Source organism: Lagenorhynchus albirostris, chromosome 19, assembly GCF_949774975.1.
Source record: "Lagenorhynchus albirostris chromosome 19, mLagAlb1.1, whole genome shotgun sequence".
Taxonomy (NCBI): Eukaryota; Metazoa; Chordata; class Mammalia; order Artiodactyla; family Delphinidae; genus Lagenorhynchus; species Lagenorhynchus albirostris.
Genome location: NC_083113.1, coordinates 42,928,942 through 42,952,076, shown reverse-complemented (window position 1 = coordinate 42,952,076; position 23,135 = coordinate 42,928,942). Strand labels below are relative to the sequence as shown.

Genomic DNA, 23,135 nt, shown 5'->3' with positions numbered 1-23,135 from the left:
TAAAGGTATAAAAAGGTCAAATGTCACAATACACACTTCACTCACTAAAGCCATTACTGGAAAAAGGAATCCAGAGAAACTATTTCTCCTCCCTTTTATTTGGGAACCAAAGTAAATAGATCCCTGGGGATGAGTAACGTGGTGGAGAGCCACATGCCCTCACAGAAATATTCCTGCTGACCTGGTCAATAAGGAAACAGGAGACAAAATATAGATCTGACTCTCTGCATGGACCCTTTTATGTCCTCAATAATATCTAGTAATTTTTCCTGCATTTTAGGGCCTGGAACTCTATTTCACTACTGAAAGGAATACAGTAGAAGAATTACTTGTTTTTTGTAACATTTCATGAATACAACTTATTGCCGCGACTGGACCAGAGTCAACAGAGACAATAATTTCTGTCAAGGTCAGAAGGAAATTAGATTGACATGGCAGATCCTGACAGGCAGAATTTCCTTTCCAAAAGCCATTTAGAGAATTAAATAATTTAAATGCAATTAATTTTTTATGAAATTCATCAATTTAAAAAATTCATAGGTAAATTCTGATTAACAACAATTACTTTTCAGCCTTGAATTTCCCCTGCAGCTCTGGGGAAATCATCTCTTTTCTGATTTTAGTTTCCCTTCTCCACATAGCCCTTTATGAACAGAGGAGAGATTTTAGTTAAGATAGAATATGCAGCTACAGTACAGTGGAATAAAAAACATTGTGTCCATTTGTAAGCCTCTTTATCTGCAAAGCACTTGTGCACCTATTACCACATAAGAATTTGAGTTTGGTGGAAAAAAATATTCTTAACTCTGTATTACAAATCAGGAGAGAGAAATTTTTAACAGGCTGATCCCAGGTCACACAGCTACTGAAAGACAGATACATTCTCTTGTCTCCCAAGCAGAGGGCTCTTTCTACTGCCATCAGGACATTTACTTGGCACTCCATGAAGATTAGCAGGAACTTCTGTTCTAAAACAGTGGACATCAATGTGGCCAGCTGATTCTCCCACACCTCTGACATTTCACAGTCCTTACAATTTTCATTCCTTCTCTGTTTAACCTCATAAGATACGAATGGAAGAGAAGCCAGGGATTTATATCTTACAAGAGGGCATAAGCAACAGGGCATAATGGGAATAAGTTCCTCTGGTCCATGAACAAACACCAAAATTGTCACTTAATTGTCTTTTTGAAGGGCTGGAATCCTATTAATTCTATCCTGAAGAGGAGAACAAAAAAATTTCCCCTCTTCTTTACCATCTTCAAAGTGGTAACACTTCTGATTTCCTAACAGGAGGAGATGACTGATAAATGGCCTTGTGAAAGCTGCTAAAGCCATATACCTGATGTACGTTAGGGCATTAGAGGGCTGAAGCCAGTCATCTGCTCTTGATGGGGCTTGCCAGGGAGGCAGGTCACAGTAGTCACTGGGCAAGAATGCTGAGTAGTCCCTGGATAGAGTCCCCCCTGCTGGTGTCTACATGTCAGGACCCACTTTACTCCCTCAGGCTAATTGTTGATCTGCTGCTTTTGGTGTTCCGTTCATACTGTTATCCTTTTTAAGGTAATGTAACCAAGAGGTGACTCTGAGCTAGAAGTAGGTTAGCAAAGATTTCAGGGCCTCTTAGCCCTCCCTTTTCTGGTTCTAATTTCATTGTATCTCATCACACAGACCACATAGGCATTGATGATTTGGATGCAAGTTGCAGGTAGACAAACTTTGACAGGCTTAGATGTAACCAAGGGAAGATCTCAGATCTCTGTGGGACAAGTTATTAAAGAAAAACAAACTTGTTAGTAGGACTATTGTTGGTGCAAGTGACTTACCAGGTATGCTTTAAAGAGACACACAGACCTTCTTGCCTCCAAATATTTCTTCTATTAGCAATCTGTATTGCTTCATAGTCTATTTAATCATTAGAACTTTATTTCTTTAGACTAAATAGCCTCCTTATTCAAAATGCAAAACCACCCCAAGAAGGGCAGCATAATAGGAGGCTGTCATCCACACCTTAGTAAATATTAATATACCTGTTACCTCCTTTTTACAAGCTTGGAAGGAACAAGAAAGATATGAAATAATTTCTGAAATTTGATGAGTTTCTAGTCCAAGAAAGTTTTAAGTGGGAGGGGAGAAGAAAAAAAAGGTAAGCGAGGGGCACTGAAAGGAGAGGGAGAAGACCCTACTTTACACTTTGACTCGCAAAAGGATGTTTTCTTTCCATGTCTTCAAATAAGAGCGATGTGCAAATAAGAACCACAGATAAATATCTTTTGGACAAAGTAAAACAGTGTACAGGAAATGCTTTGTACCACTGGATTTTCGGCAACTCAGTGAACTAAAGTAACGTAGAGACAAAGACAGTTTGAAACAGGATGCCAAGACTTCTATAGTTATGTATTAACTAGCTTACTCATTCCATCTCAACAGCTCGTTGAACGCCAAGACTGGTTTAAACAGCATATAAACTTTCAGTTTATACAAAGTTACCCTACAAGGAAAATCTACAACAAATGACTCTACCCTAGTGTGTTACTGACACGAAAAAGAGATTAGTTCTCCTGAAAAGTGTGCTTGAGACAGTAACAGACTTCAGAAACATGGTGGAATTTTCCTGAAGGGTGGAATTAACAAAATAAAGCCCAGAAATGTGATCACAAGAAAGGAAAAGTTCCAGGTTTATGGCAAGTTATTTTAAAAGATGAAAGAAGATAAAAACTAGATATTTTAAATGAAGGAGACTCTCTTTACAATTCTGTAATGATGAAAGTAGTAAAACCATTCCAGTGACTTATTTAATTCACTACATAAATGTTCAAACGCGTTAAAGCATGCCCAAGAGTTAGTTAGCCTCATAATATTGACAAACATAAATCAGGAAGCCTGTGGCCTGAGAATATAACTTTATGTTTAAATTATTAACAGAAGATTCTTCAACTGCTATGAAATCAGACTTTACCACATCAGGCCCAGCAAAAAGAAAATGAAGTTACAACTTCTTTTAAAGGGAACATTATATTCTAATTAGTTGGTTTACTCTCTTGCAAGCCCATAAGTCAAAGTGAATGCAAGAATCTATTACAAATCCAAGAATCTATTTTAAAACTTGTAAATAAAAGAGAAAATCAGATGTTTCACTGTCCTGTGTCCTTTCACAGACACAATAAAGGATCCAGATTATAATGCTTTAATTTACTCTAAATTGGAATTAGGGGTGTGAGATGAGAAGACAAAAGTATGAAGACACTGAAAATAAAAATAACAGCAGAGGGCTTCCCTGGTGGCGCAGTGGTTGAGAGTCCGCCTGCCAATGCAGGGGACATGGGTTCGTTCCCCGGTCCGGGAAGATCCCACATGTGCGGAGCGGCTAGGCCCGTGAGCCATGGCTGCTGAGCCTGCGCGTCCGGAGCCTGTGCTCCGCGACGGGAGAGGCCACAACTGTGAGAGGCCCGTGTACCGCAAAAAAATAAAAAATAAAAATAACAGCAGAATTAAACACTGAAACATTCAAGTATACAGTTGTCCTTCAATATCTGTGGGGGATTGGTTCCAGGACTCCCCAAGGATATAAAAATCCAGGGATGTTCAAGTTACTTAGCTGGCCCTCCGTATCTGCAGGTTTGCAGATAAGTAGGGCCAACTGTAATTGTGTCATCTTTAAAGAATGGACTCTTTGCCAATGGCATCTTCTATCTCCTGAGCTAATGACTGCAGCTGGTGATTTCAGAAAAGAAATGCAATATCTACTCAAATCTACTTAAAGAGGTTTAATTATAAAGGGTAAAAGTTTAAAGTAGGATACAGAGTTTAAAGTAGGATACAAAGCTTGATATGATGGGAAGAAAAACCTAAGAATGATTTGGAAAGATTAGTTACTTCCAAAGAAACTTTGTTGAAAAAGCAAGCAATGAAGGTCTGCCAAAGAAATACATATACATGCACTTGAATAATGGTTACCTTAGAATAGGGCCAGCAGACTTTTTCTGTAAAAAGCCAGACAGTAAATAAATACTTTTGGCTTCGAGGGCCAATTTCTGTTTGTCATTGTAACTACTCAATTTTGCCACTGTAGTGCAAAAATAGCCATAGACAATACATAAATAAGCATGACTGTTTCAATAAAACTTTACATGGACACTAAAATTTGCATTTCACGTCACAAAAAATTATTCTTCTTTTGCTTCCCCCTTCTACCAACCATTTTAATGTGAAAAACATTTGTAGCTCACGGGCTATACAAAAACTGGCAGCAGGTCGGATTTGGCCCAAGGGCAGTGGTTTGTCAACCCCTGTAATTCCTTAACATAAAAGCCCCATGGAATGTAAATTGGTGCAGCCACTGTGGAGAACAGTATGGAGGTTCCTTAAAAAACTAAAAATAGGACTACAGTATGATCCTGCAATCCCACTTCTGGGCATATATCCAGAGAAAACCATAACTCAAAAAGAAAAACGCAGGACTTCCCTGGTGGCACAGTGGTTAAGACTCCGCGCTCCCAATGCAGGGGGCCCAGGATAGATCCCTGGTCAGAGAACTAGATCCCACATGCATGCTGCAACTAAGAGTCTGCATGCCACAACTAAGAAGCCCATGTGCCGCAACTAAGGAGCCAGCAAGCTGCAACGAAGAAGCCCGCCTGCCTCAACTAAGACCCAGTGCAACCAAATAAATAAATATTAAAAAAAAGAGAGATACATGCACCCCGATGCTCACAGCAGCACTATTTACAACAGCCAAGATATGGAAACAACCTAAATGTCCATTAACAGAGGAATGGATAAAGAAGATGTGGTGGGCTTCCCTGGTGGCGCAGTGGTTGAGAGTCCGCCTGCCAATGCAGGGGACACGGGTTCGTGTCCTGGTCCGGGAGGATCCCATGTGCCGCAAAGCGGCTGGACCCGTGAGCCATGGCCGCTGAGCCTGCACGTCCAGAGCCTGTGCTCCGCAACGGGAGAGGCCACAACAGTGAGAGGCCCGCGTACCGCCAAAAAAAAAAAAAAAAGACAACAAGAAAATAATAGCAACCAACATTTATTCACCCCTTACCATGAAAGATGCTGGTTCTGAACACTTTACATATATTATCTTTTAAATTTCATAACCACCCTATCAGGAAGCTACCATAATTATCCCCATTTTACAGATAAGGAACAGAGAGGCTATGTAACTTGTTCATAACTATTAAATGTGTTAGAGTCAAGATCAAAACTTAGGAATTTATGACTCTGGGGGTCACGGTGCATACCTCTGACAGAGAAAGGTAAAATGTGTCCCAAGGTTAAATCTATACATCAATTTCCTATTTACCTGCCTAATGGCTGCCACTGTAGGTGGTCCTACCTCTCTACTTTAGTCCCTGGCAACCCCAGTACAGGAATTAATATAGTCGTAAATACATCTCTATAATGACACTCAAATATTTATATTTATAATGACACAAATATTTCATATTATGTATATTATTTCATTTGAGCCTCTCAACATTTCTTTGAGAATAACTGGGTGGATTACACTTGGTGGAACTGCCAGGTGGATTATAACTCCATCTCCACTAAATGTTAAGAGGTGACAGTCTCTCATTTCTTCTTCTGAATTGTCTATAATGTCTATTTTTTCTCACCATCCTCATGGACATCCCTCTAATCAAAGTCTTCATCTCTTTATGCCTAGGAATGCCAAAACAGCCTCCTAGCTATCTCTCTGTCTCCAGCCTCTCCTTTCTTCACTCATGTTTCATGCCCCTGCCAACCATACCTACACATCTGTCATCACGTGGCTTCCTTTCTTAAGAATCCATAGTGATTCCCAAACGCCCGTCACATCAAGTCCTAACTCTGCCCAGTGTTCAAGGCTCTCTGTGGTCTGCCCACCTTCTCTGTCTAGCCTGACTACCCAAGGCACCCAACACAACTTGCTATAGGGAGACAGGTCAAGTCCTCCATTCGCAACACAGGCATCCCACATTTGTTCTCATGCTTTCTTTCCTATCTGGGGACATCATTTGCCTTCTTTCTCACATGTAAATCCTCATTCAATATCCATCATCATCTCGTTCCCAGATTGCCCAACAACATCCTATGAGTCTACCTGCTTCTAGTCTTGTCCCACTCTCATCCTTCACAGAGCAGCCAAAATGATTTTGCTAAAATGTAATTATGATTAATTCTTCCCTCCTTAAAATCTCTCAGTGACTTCCATTTAAAGTCAACATAAGGCTTCCCTAGTGGCGCAGTGGTTAAGAATCCGCCTGCCAATGCAGGGGACACAGGTTCAAGCCCTGGTCCGGGAGGATTCCACATGCCACAGAGCAACTAAGCCCATGTGCCACAACTACTGAGCCTGCGCTCTAGGGCCCACGAGCCACAGCTACTGAGCCTGCGTGCCACAACTACTGAAGCACACGTGCCTAGAGGCCATGCTCTGCAACAAGAGAAGCCACCTCAATGAGAAGCCCGAGCACCACAACGAAAAGTAACCCCCACTCGCCTCAACTAGAGAAAACCTGTGTGCAGCAACGAAGACCCAACACAGCGAAAATAAATAAACAAACAAATAAATAAATTTATTAAAAAATTTTAAAAAATTAAGTCAACATAAATTGAAATCCCTTAACAGAGCACATATGGCTCTTTATGATCTTGGCTTCTTGAGCTAAGCCAGGCCATAGAAACCTGGCCGGAATTTGAAAAAGGATGAGAATGATGACTTCTTCTCTTGTAACTTTATTTACTCCCACAGCAGTAATCAAGCAGGACAGAGATTATGAAGAAGATAAGGATTCAGGTGGGTGAATATAGTCTCCCATTGTCTCTCTTGGACCTCAAGGAAATGTGCTGAAATTCAGTATGTGAAGACTAGACTCAAAGCAGCTTGTAGCTAAGGCTGAAAGACCTGAAGTGAGATTTGAGCTATGGCCCACTGCAGGTAAGACAAAGTTTGAAGTTTGAGTCTAATTTAATTGCCTGTTAAAACAAAAATTTAACAGTTTGGAGTACCATAACAGAATCTATAGCCTTCCCAACATAATTTAATAATGTCCAGGACATAATCCAAAATTACTTGTAAAACAAAAATATAACCCATTCTCAAGGAGAAAGATACTCAAAAGAGGCCAAAACTGAATGATACAGACATTTCAATTATCAGAGATGGATTTTAAAGCAGCTATTATAACTATGTTCAATGAGGTAAAGGAAAATATAATGAATGAAGAGATAGGAAAATATTTGAAGTTTAAACAAAAAACACCACATTTCTAAGTAATTCATGGTAGAAAAAGAAATCACAAGTAAAGTTAGAAAATATTTTGAAATGAAAACACATCAAAATTTATGGAATGCCACTAAAGTAATTCTTATAGGATAATTTATTGTTTTTAATGCTTCCTTTAGCAAAGAGGAAAGGTCCAAAATCAGTGATCTAAGCTTTCACCTTGAGAAACTAGAAAAATAAACAAGTTAAACCAAAAGTTTATAGGAGGAAGTTGTTGTAGGCAACCCCTAAAATGGCATCCTACAATCCCCATCTCCTGATATTCATACCTTATGTAATTCCCTCCTGTTGAATTAGGGCTGAACCTAGTGACTTGCTTGCAAAAAACAGAATGTGGCGAAAGTAATGGGATGTCAATTCTGAGATTAGGTACAAATGACGAAGACTTTCATCTCGCTTGCCCTCTCCTGCTCTCTTGACTGCTCACTCTGGTGGAAGCTAGCTGCCATGTTGGGTTGCCCTGTGGAGTGGCCCATGTGGCAAAGTGCTGAAGGAAGCTGTGGTCAACAGTCAGCAAGGAACTGAGGCCTTCAGTCCAACAGCCTGAAAACAACTGAATCCTGACAACTATGTGAGTGAGTTTGAGAACTGCTCTATTCTCAGTTGATTCTTCAGATAAGACTGCAGCCCAGCCAACACCTTGATTTCGGCCTTGTGAAAATCCTTGAGTCAGAGGCACTCAGTAAAGTCATAACTGGCACCCAGTTAAGGCATAACTGAACTCCTGAATTACAAAAACTATGAGATAAATGTTTGTTGTTTTAATCCGATAAGTTTTGAGGTAATTTGTCATGTAGCGATAGATAACTACAGCAAGAAATATTAAAGATAGGAGGGAAAACCAATGAAATGGAAAACCAAAAAACAATAAAGAAAATTAATTAAACTAAAGCTAGTTCTTTGAAAAAAATGTTAATACAATTGATAAACTTCTAGTTAGATTGACCAGGTAATGAGTAGCACCGTGTAAAGAGAGAGGACTAAGGACAGAGCCTTAGGGGACTCCAAACTTTGGGGATCTGGTAGTGGGGAAGGAGCCAGCGAAGAAGACTGAGGAAGAAAAGCCATGAGGTAAGAGCCATCAGCCAAGTCTATTGCATGGGAGGCCTGGAGAGGAAGGAGTTTCAAGAAGGAGGCAATGGTCAAACATATCAAATGCTACTGGGTGGTCAGGTAGTATGAGGATGAAGAATTGATCATTGGCTTTTTCAATATTTTGGTTGATAAGGGAATGCTGGGGATAAAAATCCCCTCGGAGTGACTTGGGAAGAAAATGGTAAAGGAGGTAATGCAGCCAGCAAGTTCAGACAACTTTTTCTAAGAGTTTAACTGTGGAAGAGACCAGAGAAACAGGGCTATAGTTTGAAGGGGGTATGGGGTTAAGAAGGTGTTTTGTTTATTTGTTTAAAATATATTCAGTAGAAAGAAGAAACTGATGGTGCAGGTAACCCAACTGAGAAGCAGTTTTACTTCAGGGTCTTTCAGCCTTGAGAAATAACAGAAATAAGTCCTAGTTGCCAGGACCAGAGTTTGGTGGTGGGTGTGCCTTCTTTCATCTTCCCAGAGGTAACTGGAGTTTTCATCCTTACGTGTGTTGGGGGTAGGAGGGGGTGGGGGAGATAGTACAAACCCGGTCCCTGGCTTTACGTAAGAAGGCTGGTTTGAGTTCAGTTCCTGTTTTCTTGAGGCAGTTGAAATTCTACCCAAAACTGTCTGGTGTCCCTACAGAGCTGAGGCTTTGGTACTTGAAGAGTAACTCCATAGAGTTTGAGGTAATAAAAGGTAATAAATAGCATTAATTGAGTATTTACTATATACCTGGCACTTTACATTTATTAACTCCTGTAAGCCTCACAAGAGCTCTATGAACTAGGTCTTATTATGATGATCATTTTACAAATGAGGAAACAGGGACAGAGATACTAAGTAACTTGCATATGGTCACATATTCAAGATTCAGGAAATGGCAGCTTTGGGATTTGAATGCAGGCAGCCTGACTTCAGAACCCAAGGGTTTTGTAATAGTTTATACAGAGGAAAAATATGGGAGTAAGGATTCATCATACAACATATAATAACTTGGGCATGCTGATCTAAAAAAAATTCTCTACCTTAACATCAGAACCATACACACATTGTGGGCAATGATTTCATCTCATTTTAGCAACACATAATCTATTATATCAAAATAATGTCATCAATTTGATTTTTTGGCATTAAATTGGCAAAAAATTGGCATTAAATTTTTAATTTTAAATTTTTTTTATTTTTTAAATATTTATTGATTTATTTATTTGGCTGTGCCGGGTCTTAGCTGTGGCATGCGGGATCTTCGTTGCAGCATGTGGGAGCTTTAGTTGCGGCATGCGGGATCTTTATTTGCGGCATGTGGGATCTAGTTCCCTGACCAGGGATCTAATCCGAGCCCCCTGTATTGGGAGCATGGAGTCTTAGTCACTGGACCACCAGGGAAGTCCCTAAAATTTTAAATGTATATGTTTCTAAAGCTGTAAATGAGCTAAAATATATAACTAATTTTATGTTTTTGCATATTTACTTAATATTATAAGTAAATATTATTTTAACCAGAAAAAGTAATGTCTGCTCCTCAAAAGACACCATTAAGAGAAGACTGGTTGGTGCTGCAACTAAGAGTTTACATGCCGCAACTAAGAAGCCCGCATGTCACAGTGAGGAGCCCATGTGCCCCAACTAAGACCTGGTGGAGCCTAAATAAATAAGTAAAATGAAAAGACTGGTAGAAACTATTTGCAATACATATATGTGACAAATGACTTGTATCTACTCCATATAAAAATTCTTACAACTCAATAAAGACTTGGAGAAATAAAGAGAAATAATCCAATGACGAAATGGAAAAAGATCTTAACAGTTACTTCACAATAGAGATACAGGAATAGAAAATAAGCACTTGAAAAAACATGAGCTGAACACAATTAGTCATCAGGGAAATACAAATTAAAACCGCAATGAGATGCCATTATGGATTCATTAAAATGGCTAAAAACTAAAAAAATAATATTGATACCAAGTGTTGGCAAGGATATGGAGCAACTGGAACTCTCATACCTTGCTAGTCATAATGTAAAATGGTACAACTATTTTGGAAGGTGTATAAGAAACTACCAAACTGTTTGGTAGTTTCTTATACACCTACCATATGACCCAACAATTCCACTCCTAGGTACTTACCCAAGAGAAACATATCTATCTATATATATCTCTACATATCTATATATATCTCTCTATATAGATAGATCTTCACACTAAGACTTGTACCAGAATATTCACAGCAACTACACTCATAATAGTTCACAACTGGAAACAACCTGAATGTCCATCAACAGGTAAATGTATGAACGACTGTGGTATAGTCATATAAAGTACTACTACTTAGCAATAAAAAGTGGTGAACTATTAATATACACAACATGGATGAATCTCAAAAACTTTTGCTGAGCAAAAGAATTCAAACATGAAGGGTATACACTTTATGATTCCATTTATATGATGCTCTAGAAAAGACAAATCTAACCTATAATAAGAGAAAGCGTATCAGTGGTGGGCAGGATTGGGGTGTGGAATGGGAGATGATCTGGGCACAGAGGAACTTCCTGAGGTGATGAAAATGTTCTATATTTTGACTATAGTGATGGTTACATGAGTTTATATCAATCCTCATTGAAATGTGTATTTAAAATGGGGGCATTTTACTGTATGTAAATTACACCTCGGTAAAGTTGATTTCAAAGAAAGCAAACTACAGACTAACAGTATGTAATAACAGTAAGAGTAAAAGTAATAGTATGCTAATGTTCTGTTTTTGTAAAAGAAAAAAAGCCCATATAAAAAGCCCATATATGTTTGCATATACCTATAGGAACACAGGGAAAGGTGTGAAAGAATATATACCAAACTACTATCATTGTTTACTTTGGGAGGTAAGAATATTAAATATAACTAATATTTGGGAGAGACTGGATTTTTCTTTATATACCCGTGTATTGTTAGGCTCGTGGCAATAAGCGTGCACTACTTTTGACCGTGTAGTAGTTGGTATGCAGGTATGCTGCCAACACACCATCCCTGACCGCCGTTTCTCTCATCAAGAGTCAGAGGCTACTTCCCTTCCCCTTGAACCTGGGCTGATCTGGGGACTTACTTTGACAGTAGAATGTGGCAGAAGTAATACTAAGCCAGTTCTAGGTTTAGCTCTTAATAGGTCTGGCAGCTTCTGCTTTCGTTCTCTGGGAAACCATTCACCATGCAGCAAAGAAGTTTGACTTAGACTACTGAATGATGAGTATCCACACACAGGGACAGACAGAAGCCATGTGGAGGAGCACTAGGGTGCCCCAGTCAAGATCCCACCTGAATGCAACCTCCTGGGTGAGCCCAGCCTACACCGCACGCAGTAGAACCACCAGCTGAGCCCAGACAACACCATGTGGAGCAGACGAGCTGTCCCTGCCAAGCATTACCAATATTACAGAATTCTGAACAAATAAATGGTGGTTGTTTTAAGCCACTATGTTCTGAGGTCCTTTACTACACACAAGGGAACCAAAACATATGTTATGAAAGAAAAAGCCCTTACACTAAAATTTTTAAATTAGCAAATTAAAAGTTTAAATATTTCTGGAAACTACCTAATTAGAATGCCCTTAAGTTGATTCATTATAATGCTGCACCTTTAAACAAATTTTGTTGAGTAAGATACTTCTAAAGGCGATTTGTCATTCCTTGAGTAGTCTTATACATTACTTAATAGCAAAATGAATTAATAATTTATTACTTTTTTTTTTTGGCTGCTGCCACATAGCTTACAGGACCTTAGTTCCCCAACCAGGGACTGAACCTGGGCTCCAGCAGTGAAAGCATGGAGCCCTAACCACTGGACCACCAGGGAATTCCCAGCAATTTATTACTTTAAACAAGACTTTTTTTCCCATTGCCATCAAGACAAACAAAGTAACACAAAAGAGGACTTTTTTTAGTCCATTCACTTTGAAAAACACAATCTTCAAAAGATATTTTTCTCCATTTGACAATAGACACAGCAGGGGGTTCAAAAAGCCCTATCCTACCCACAATTTCAGGAAGTAATCTGTCAGTATATAAACAATTTAAAATATAAACAGCCTTTGAGTGAATCCACTTTGGCAAATATCAATCTTACAGAAATAAAGGTCCAGTTCTTTAATATGTACATATATATGAAATATGCATATATACACATACAATATATATTTCCATTAGCACACAAATATGAGAATTTATATTGCAGTACCGCATGTCATACGAAAAAAAGTGAAGTTTCATCCATAGAGGAATGGTTGAATAAGTAAACTGTGGTGTATCTATACTATAAAATATTATGCAGCTGTTTAAAAGCTTCTCCCCTCTGGGCTTCCCTGGTGGCGCAGTGGTTGAGAGTCCGCCTGCCGATGCAGGGGATGCGGGTTCGTGCCCCGGTCTGGGAAGATCCCACATGCCGCAGAGCAGCTGGGCCCGTGAGCCATGGCTGCTGAGCCTGCACGTCCGGAGCCTGTGCTCCGCAACGGGAGAGGCCACAACAGTGAGAGGCCCACGTACCGCAAAAAAAAAAAAAAAAAAAAGCTTCTCTCCTCATCTTAATTCTGAGGCCAACCCAACTGAAACTCACAGCAGCCTGCTAGACAAATCCAATTATTCCATTTTCCTTTGTTTTCTACAACCGGCTAGAAGAAGGTGTTTGTCAGAGCAGAATTTGGAGCTGAATTTGCCCCTCTCTGGGCAGGTATCATCAGGTTTTCTAAAATCAGATTACGGGCTTCATCCTGGAGCTGGATGGGATCACGGGTTGCTCATCACTTGGATGAACTCTGAGGTGGCAAAGTGAATGCTGAACTAAAACATAAAAATTAAGCAGGTGATATGGAAAAGAGTTGACAAAGCACATTAAATAAGGGTGTTCTGCAGGTTGTAAGAGTTAGAAATATACCCTAAAGCCCAGGACCTACCCTTCTCCTGGCACACAGAGGAATTTGAGAAAAGGTACCTCCTAACCTAGAAGTATAAGCTGCTTTGTCCCCACATTCCCAGTGTCATTCTAGTTGCCGTGGCACACTCCCAACAGACCTGAGATTTAGTTCTCTTCCCTCATTCCTCTTTCCAAATATTAATTCCTGATCTTACAGAGTTCACTGAAGGTACTCTTAAGATGAAGCAACGTGAATATGGCTTTCTATTCCTGCTCTCAGTTTTAGAAGTTTCTGACCTAGAGTAAACTAGAACTTGTCTGAGCTTGCTGACTAGAAGACTACGTTCTGCCTCTAAAAATAAGTGCTGTGCTTTGTATGTCATGGTGACACTACCAGGTCTAAGTTGTTCTTCTAGGGCAGCAATGGGTTCACACTGAGTCATGCATCCATCCATCAGTCCTTCCCTGACCTCCTTCCCTTCATCCACCCCCCTCCACCGCAACATTCTCTGACAGGTTCCTCCATTCATTCTGGGAGCAAAGGTACACATTTTAGAGATAGCTGGTCAGGGTTAGAGGATAGGTCTGAAGCCATGGAATAATTTTTCTCTGTGAGACATTAGCAGTCTCATTCACTGCTGACAAGAGGATCCCTTTCTGGAAGGCAACTTAGCACTAAATATCAAGAGCCTTAAAAGCAGGCACATACTGTGACCTAGTAATTCCTTTCTAAGAACCTATCCTTAGGAAAGAATCAAAGATGCACCAAAGGATTTATGTATAAGAATAATCAATAGCATACTTCTTATAATCCTCATAAAGTTCCTCATAAAGTAAGGAACTGGAACCACCTAATTAAACAATATCTTTCTAGAAGATAATTAAATAAAATTATGATAAATTCAGGTTATTAATTAATAACAACCAATAAATCTTATATTTTCAAGAAATATTTAATGACATGGAAAAGTGCTTATAATGTTAAATTTTTTAAAAAGCAGGATACGTACAATGTAATTACAAGTCTGAGAAAGAAAAAGAAACTAGAAGGAAACATCAAAATGTAAACAAAGAATGGTTACTTCTGAATGGTGAGACTATTAGTGATTATTTTCTTTACACTTAATATTTTCCAAATTGCCCCAAATTATCACGTATTACTGATACAATTAGGAAGGGAAAGGTCTAAGAATAGATTTTAAAGTTATATCTCTCAGAAAAATTGACATGAGGAAGAAAAACAGAAAGAGGAAGAGAAGAAAAAAAATTATTCGGTCTGGGCTCCAACTTCCAAGTTTGGCCAGATTAGTATTTCCAATTTATATTAATGTAAGTATTTATTGAATTGAACTATACTGATGCTAACCTAGGCAAACTTGGCAAGAAGCATTTCATTTAATTCTCTGAATTTTGCTGAAAAATTCTCCTTTCAAAGTATGTGAACTCTAATCCTTGACTGTTGTTCATTGCTGCTGAAATCTATGAATGCTGAACTCCCAGACGAGTATCCAATTATTCACACATCCAATCCACCTTTTCACCTTCAGGCTATGCTGTGAGTTGAAAATCTCTGAAAGCTAACATACAAAGCCATTTTTCAAAAACTGACCTGCTGTTCTTGATAACGATGAGGAACTGATGTAGCCCCAAAGCACTTTGCCACATTCAACTGCAGGGTCCCAAAGAGAAAAAGACAGACAAGACCGTTTCCTCTGAGCTCCCATAATACCCTACACAGGCCTCTCCCTAAATTAGCAGGTCACCTTAGAAGATCTGTGTATGAGTTGACGGCTCTGATTAAACTATAAGCTCCTTGAAGGAAGAGACGGTGGCTTTTTCGTGCTCCTATTTCCAGCCCCAGGCACAGAACCGGCCATTCAGTGCCTACTCAAAAAAAAACCTCAAAATAAAAACCTTCTACATTTCAAAACAAAGGAAACAAAATATGAACAAAACTAAAATGTAAAAAAACCAAAGAAAATATTTACAACATAAATGTTAGTGGTTCAAGATCTGTAAATATATAAAGCTTTTACAAATTAAGTAACAAAATCAACACCCCAATGGAAAAATGAAGAAAGGATAGGAACAGGCAATTCACACACACACACATACACCCTCCACACACACAAAAATTTAGCTAATAAAAATATGAAAAATATTTAACGCTGTCAATTGAATAAATGAAAATAAAAACACAATAACATTTCTTTATATATCTGCTTGATAAAAATAACACATAGCATATATGGTGCTGATGAGGGTACAAATATCCTCAAACATTAAAATATAAACTGGCACAATCTCTTGGGAAGATAATTTAGCAATAAATATGTTTTAAAATATGCACATGCTTTTAAGAAATTCTACTTTTAGAAATTTTTCCTAGGAAATTATCGTGGATCTGCACAAAGATTTAGCTACAAGAATATTCATCTTAACGTAATCCATAATAGTGAAAAATTAGAACAACCTTTAAGCTGCTCAGTTGAAAAAAATTATGATACATTCAAATGATATAGTCTCATGCAATCATTAAAAATTATAGAGGATGTGGAAAATGTGTGTTAATGACAGGAAAAAGATGCTTAATGACATGGGAAAATTTTCAGGATACAGTATTGTGTATTGGGTAAGAGACTGGGTCTGGAGTCAGATTGTCTGGATTGAAATTTTGGATTCATCATTAATTAGCTATGTAACATTAGGCAAGTTAGTACCCGTCTCTGTATCTGTTTCCTTATGTGTAAAAAAGTGTAACCTCTATGAAATAACAGCAACAATCTAGGCAACAATCACCAGTGGTTACTTAAAACCAATAGGAGGAAGGTTGATGGGGAAGTTTATTATGGATGTATCCTACTAGAAACACCACTGATCAATCTTCACATCACTAAAATGAGACACCAGACATCATACGCCTTGTAATGTGAGACAACAGGAAATACAATACACAGCACAGCCTATGAAATATTCTTGCCCCCTAAAATTTGACCCAAACTTACCCACGTGTCCGTATCTATCAATTTACTGGAAACATGGGGATTTAATTCCATTAAAATGAGGTTCAGACTTCCCTGGTGGCGCAGTGGTTAAGACTCTGCCTGCCAATGCAGGGGACACGGGTTCAAGCCCTGGTCCGGGAAGATCACACATGCCGCGGAGCAACTAAGCCTGTGTGCCACAACTACTAAGCCTGCGCTCTAGAGCCCACGTGCCATGACTACTGGAGCCCATGAACCTAGAGCCCGTGCTCCGCAACAAGAAAAGCCACCGCAATGAGAAGCCTGCGCACCGCAATTAAGAGTAGCCCCCGCTCTCTGCAACTAGAGAAAGCCCGTGCGCAGCAACGAAGACCCAACGCAGCCAAAAATAATAAATAAATAATTTTTTTAAAAAAATGAGGTTCAAGGACAATCAAAATAAATTGATGCTGATAAAAATTCAGAATAGTGCTTACCTCTGGGGCAGGTATAGCTTAGGAAGGGAAAAAAGGAAACTTTATGGGTTATTAGAAGTTTCTCTGTACTGATCTGGGTGATGGCAGATATGTAGAGAACCGTAAAACTACACTATTAAAATTAGTGTACTTTATATACTTTTCTATATGTATATGATACTTCAATCTTTTTTTTTTTAATGAAAAGAAAAAAAAAGCTCCTGCTGATTTTCCACCATTGTCTAGTGGCAGGATGAAAAGTAGATGTGGTTAGGGAACTGAAGCCAAGAGGAAGCGGTAGTACTGCACCTGGCTCCTACCTATGGGCCTGTGTTCCCATGGAACTCCCCCTACTGCAAAGAAGAGCTGGGGATGGGGAGAGCACAAGCCCTGGACCACTGAAACTAGGGTACTTATTAAAGAAGTCTTATAAAGTGGCTGTCACAAGGATTTCCACACCAATAGTAAACTGAGGACATGGGCTATGTTGTAAAAATGGGCTTTAATTTCACTTAAAGGATTTCAGTCAGCCACCTCATCTATGCACCTGGACAAGTTGGTAAGGTGAATTAGAAAGTAGCAGTTAAAGCTAAGGCAATGTTTACAGCTGGATACTTGCTAGAGTAGGCTACAGGAAGATTAGAACTTTGAGAACTGATGGAATATGCTTTGAAATGCCAGAAGGCAGTTTTGGAAATTGGGCTAATTATAGGACTATGTAAGGAGAAGCAAGCCCTCTCTCCCACTCAACCTAGTCCTTCATCCCCACCTTCAATCTCACCACAGGAAATGATTTGGACTGGCCCGTGGAGATGGAGAAATGTGCCTTTTCAGCGTTTATCACGCCAATGATAGTGGTCTACCAGAAGTTAGAGAACAGGCATGTTTTGTTGATGCATCAGACACATCCTTCTCAGATTGATGATCACAATGATACACACAAATGGAAGTCAGAGGTGCATTTGATCCTGTAATACGTTAAACTTAACACTCACACCTATTGTGAGACAATCATTTCTCATAATGGTGCCCTTGTCTGGTATGTTTCCGACCCATATTTAAGACTAAGGCAAATATAGAAAGTTCGCCCTTCTTCAAAGGGCAGAAAAAAACACTTTTAATTTCACTCTCATGAGATTTTCCTTTCAGCAATAAAAGAATTTAAGTGGTGGGAGATCTAGGTTCTATCTTCTTTAGCCAGAGGGCCACCCAGAAATTAGGAAAATTAAGGGCTACGTCCGTGGAAATGATGCATGGCTATGTGGAATCTTTGGAAATCCTTAAAAATGCTGGTGAAGGAAGAACTCGACGTAAATTCTTGATACAAGAGGCAAACGCTAGTTTGCTGTTTTTTGGGTTTTTTTGGTCATGCCATGCAGCATGCGGGATCTTAGTTCCCCGACCAGGAATCGAACCCATGCCCCCTGCATTGGAAGCGCAGAGTCCTAACCACTGGACCGCCAGGGAATCCCAAAGCTAGCTTGTTTTTCAGAACCTTTCCCTAGTGGGTAAAGAGTAAAATTATTATTTTTTTTGCGGTACGCGGGCCTCCCAACTGCTGTGGCCTCTCCCGTTGCGGAGCACAGGCTCCAGACGCGCAGGCTCAGCGGCCATGGCTCACGGGCCTAGCCGCTCCGCGGCATGTGGGATCTTCCCAGACCGGGGCATGAACCCGTGTCCCCTGCATCGGCAGGCGGACTCTCAACCACTGCACCACCAGGGAGGCCCCAAGAGTAAAATTTAATCCTTACAATAGCCATATGAGGTAAGTGCTATTAATATCCTCTTTTTATATATAAGGACACTGAGGCACCAAGAGGTTGAGAAACATTCCCGTGATCACAAAGCTGATAAGCATTAGCTTGGGATTTGATCCCAAGCAGTGTGACTCTAGAGCCCACGGCTTTACAACTCTCAGCTTGTGTGGTTTTGAGCAACTTCCTTCGAGTTGGTAGGTTCAATTCTTAGCACTAGTACTTACCAGCTGAATGAGTCTTGAACAAATTTCTGAAGGTCCCTGTGCTACAGTTTCCCCATCTATAAAATGGGCCCAACAACAGTCTCTTTACAGAATTTCTTGGGAAAATTAGATGAGATTATATACACGTAGAGGACCTGGCACACAGAAGTCATTCAACCAGAGTTAGCACTCTTCTTTCCCTGTCTGACATTCCCCTTCTTTTCATGGTTGCTGCTGCTCAGCAAGTGGGAAACTTCTCATTCCAGCTCTGAGGAAAATCAGGGCCCCAACATAGCTCAGCGGAGGAGACTAAGCAGTTGTAGAAGCATGGGCACTATTGCTGCCAATCTCTTGGTGCGCGTTGGACATCTGCTAAATCCTTGAACAGGAAGTAACTCACCTCAGCCCCCAAATTGTCCTCACCTTGCTAGCATAACAAGCCTCCAGGTGCACAGACTTTGATTCCACAGCCATACTGCTCCCTGACCCCATTCCAGATGCTGGAACAAGAAAACTCACCTAATGCCCTGACAATTCGCATCAGGATTTCCCCGACTTTCATTCTGGTCTCCAGTGTGTGCTTGTCTTTACCGCCATCATACTGTGCCAACAGGCCAGGCAAGATTTTCTCAGGGTACACATCTGAGAGAAGGGCAACCCCTAGGGTTGAAAATAAAAAGAAAGGATTCATTACTGTTAAGCACTGAAAAGAAAATAAGCCCAGACAGCCTGTGATGGGATGAAAACAGAGACATCTAAACCCACCTCTGTCATTCTACCAGCAAGGGCTGCCCTGTATTTGGAGTGACCACATTGTGAGTGGAAAGAGCATGGGTCTCAGAGTTCACACTCCTGGATTCTTCTAGTCTCAGGCCTATATGATCTCTAAGATCACTTTCAGCACTGACATTCTACGATCTATGGATTCTAGACTCTGGAAGCAGAGGCTACATGATTACATATCATGGCAGGGATTTACACAGCAGTGGGAGAAGACCAGATCAAATGTCCTCGAGGGAGTCTTCCAAGTCTGAGACACTAAGCTTCTATGACAAGTATCGTCGCTGCCCACACATCAGTCTGAAGCACAGCAGTGCTTCCTGTCTTTGCTGCAGTTCTCTACCCCAGTATGAGTTTTCTCTGTAAAACTGTCAGTGATGAGAACAATTTCTGTAAGGAAATAAGGAATGCAAATTCTGGGCATGATTAGTAGTAGACTGTGCTTCCGGCTGAGTTCCCTGATCAGAATTAGGAAGATCCTGCTCTTGAGTGTCCCTTCCTAGTACTTGCTGATCCCCTCTCCCATCACGCCAGAACTCCTAGATGTAGAATCTGCAGCAGTGTTATCATTATCTGAGCCCAACCCCGTATCGAGTAAACTTTACAGGGGCTGACAGAGGAGGCGAGGCACGACTAAGACAGGACCAGAAATAAAGCCCCTAGTCTCAAAACTATATAAATACAAATTCCATTACTTGGGGGGAGGGGTTAGGTACTATACTCTAAAGAATAGTGAGGAAAAAGGAAAAAACAAATGAAGGAAGGAAACTCAGGTCTCAAACTACACCCAGGGTGAGAATGCTTCTCACCACCTCTACCTCAACCACTCTGGTCCATCATTTCTGGCCTGATTTTTTTCAAAAATCTCCTAATTGGTCTCTGTGCTTCTACCCTATTCCTGCACTGCAGCTGGAACTATCTGGTCAAAATGAATCAGACCTCATCATTCTTCTGCCCAAACCGTCACTGGTTTCCCTTCTTCCCTTAATATGAGCAGCCCCCATCCCCCAGCTGCCTTCGCTCTGCCTCTGACCTCATCTCTTACCATGCTCTCCCTTCCTCACTGTCCTCCAGCAACTGAGGCTGGAACTCCTAGCTGTAGACCACGCTGCTCTGGACCCAGCATCTTCGCCTTACTTCTCCCTCTGCCTAGGCTGCTCCTCCTCCAGGTAGCCCATGGCTTGCTCCTAAAAGCCCATCATGTCTCTGTTCAAATACCACATTCATCGTATATGAAATAACAGCCTCCTTCTTCTACCACTCTTTATCCTTCTCACCCTGCTTCATTGTTCTTCTTAGCACTTAACAGTACCTGAAATGATATATACTTGTTTATTTATTGACTGCTGTCCCCAGAATGTGAGCTCTACAAAGTCAAGGATTTTGTTTTGTTCCCCACTGTAGCCTCAATGCCTAGAAGAGTGCCAGCACATAACAAGTGCTCAATAACTATTTGTCAAACGAATGAATGAATAAAAGGGTTCAAAGATACAGTCTTGATATAAATTTCAGGAATTAAGAAAGAGAAGATGGGGAAGGAGTAATATAAATGCTTGACAAATCTATAATTATTTTTTATCTGAGTTTACCATTCTTCCATTTAATTTGACAATCTTGCAGGCAAAGTCTATATACTGTTTTCTATGTTATAGGTTGGGGTTCCGTTCTCTTATAAATAGATATACACCAAGGCGATGCAACTGCTGAGGGCTACACCTGCTTGTCCATCGTCTTGTCTGCCCTCCTCACCCCTATACCTTTTCATTGCCTGAAAAGCCTGGGAAGTCTCTGCATGTGGGTCTTAAGCCACATTTGTCTTCCTTTTTTTTTTTGGTGTTGGGGGTAGGAGTTTATTAATTAATTTATTTACTTTTGCTGTGTTGCGTCTTCGTTTCTGTGCGAGGGCTTTCTCTAGTTGTGGCAAGTGGGGGCCACTCTTCATCGCAGTGCGCGGGCCTCTCACTATCACGGCCTCTTTAGTTGCGGAGCACAGGCTCCAGACACGCAGGCTCAGAAATTGTGGCTCACGGGCCTAGTTGCTCCGCGGCATGTGGGATCCCCAGACCAGGGCTCGAACCCGTGTCCCCTGCATTAGCAGGCAGATTCTCAACCACTGCGCCATCAGGGAAGCCCTGTGTTCCTTTATGTGGCCTCCAGTTTTACATAAACAGAAGCTCTGCTCTTTAGGGAGTTTCAGGCTGTGGCAGAACCTGAATTAGACAGCTTCCCTGTTGGCAAAATGTGACAATGCATTTGTAGGTAGCTCTAGTACGCAAAACGAGGGGTAAGTTTTTGGAGGTCCAAGGTGGAGTTAGAGACCTCCTAGCATAGGAAAAATGTCTGCAGCTAAGAAAAGGATAAATGAAGGAAACAGCTTCCACATTCTAGAAGAACCCAAAGGAAAAGTGAATTGATAGTTGGTAACTGCAACGCTGGCACGTTTTATCACTGATGTATCACAAGGCCTGGTATGTATTACAGATCTGTAGCAGTCATAACTACTTCTTCATCAGAAGTTCCTAACTCGAAATTCAGTGGATTTGTTTTCTTTTAGGAATATAGTTGTGACTTCATAATGGAACTCAGTCGTAAAATGGGATTTGCTCTATAAAACTTTGATCTATATCGAGCTTTTCTGAAAAACATGTACTACTAAAGTTCCTTCTACTGTCACTTATGCCTATTTTTATCTCACTAATCTTTAGCAGAGAAGTTATTTACTTCTATGAGAATATCCTGCTGTATACTTCAAAACCAAATGAGCTCTTGATTTCCTCTCTGTAGCAGACAGGCATTTTGGCTGCACACAGCATCTACTCTCTCTTCTGGTAACAACACCTGCTGTTCCTTTGGGAAATATCCCTTCCCTACTCTCAGTCTATGTAGTTTGAGTGGGGCTAACTACCCACTTTCTCTCTCCTCATGTGTTAACAAACTCATGTCAAGGCTGCCTTAGGATATTCCATGCCATCACCACCACAATGTTTGGTTCAGGAATGGGGGAAGAGACTCAATCCTGGAGCCAATTTTGGAACTACCAGGAAAGATGAACTCCTGGAGTCTGTGGGGGGGGGGAGGGAGGGGGGATTGTTTTGTTTTGTCTTCTTGTTTTTGCCTGTAGAAGTGATTAACCTGGAGCTGCCAGTGGCCATCATGTGGAGAAAGTCAACCCCAAAATGGTGCAAACACAGAGGAGGGTCAAGCCAAGAGAGGAAAGGAGAAAAGGAGAGAACTGTGTCGTGCTTTGAGCCCCGGGATCCAATTATACATTTACTCACTAGAACCTTTGGATACATAAGCCAATAAATATCCTTTCATGCTTATGCCAGTTTGATTTTTTTTCAACCAAAGGAATCCTAATATATCCTTCTTCAGGTTAAAGAAACAAATTCAGATTTTTAAAAAAACTTTTCCTATAATGCCAAACTTTTAGTTCCACCAGGGAGCATTAATTCTCCCAATCTTACATAAAAAGGTTGCCAATAGCAAAGTACAATTTCCTTGCTTCCCACAGTCCCAGGTTAGCAATTGTTTATCTTCCTGCTGGCCTGCTCCACAGACTGCTGCCAAATGGCTCTCTGACTGAGTTTACCTTCTCAGGATACAGTTGCCACCTATGACTTTATGAATCCCTAGGGGACAATGGTTCCTTCCTCACTCTTAGACGGAGCAGTGAAGAGAATCACATATGATGGTTAAG

The 23,135-nt window shown here is 40.5% G+C and overlaps 1 protein-coding gene across 1 annotated transcript in view; it reads right to left on the bottom strand.

Moving 5' to 3' along the window:
- The window catches only part of TANGO6 (transport and golgi organization 6 homolog), a 176,209-nt gene that overhangs the window by 54,478 nt on the left and 98,596 nt on the right, over nucleotides 1-23,135 (bottom strand). The window contains exon 15 of the mRNA XM_060131846.1: nucleotides 19,175-19,315. Coding sequence (XP_059987829.1) covers nucleotides 19,175-19,315 — 141 coding nt within the window. The remainder of the gene's footprint in view (nucleotides 1-19,174; nucleotides 19,316-23,135) is intronic.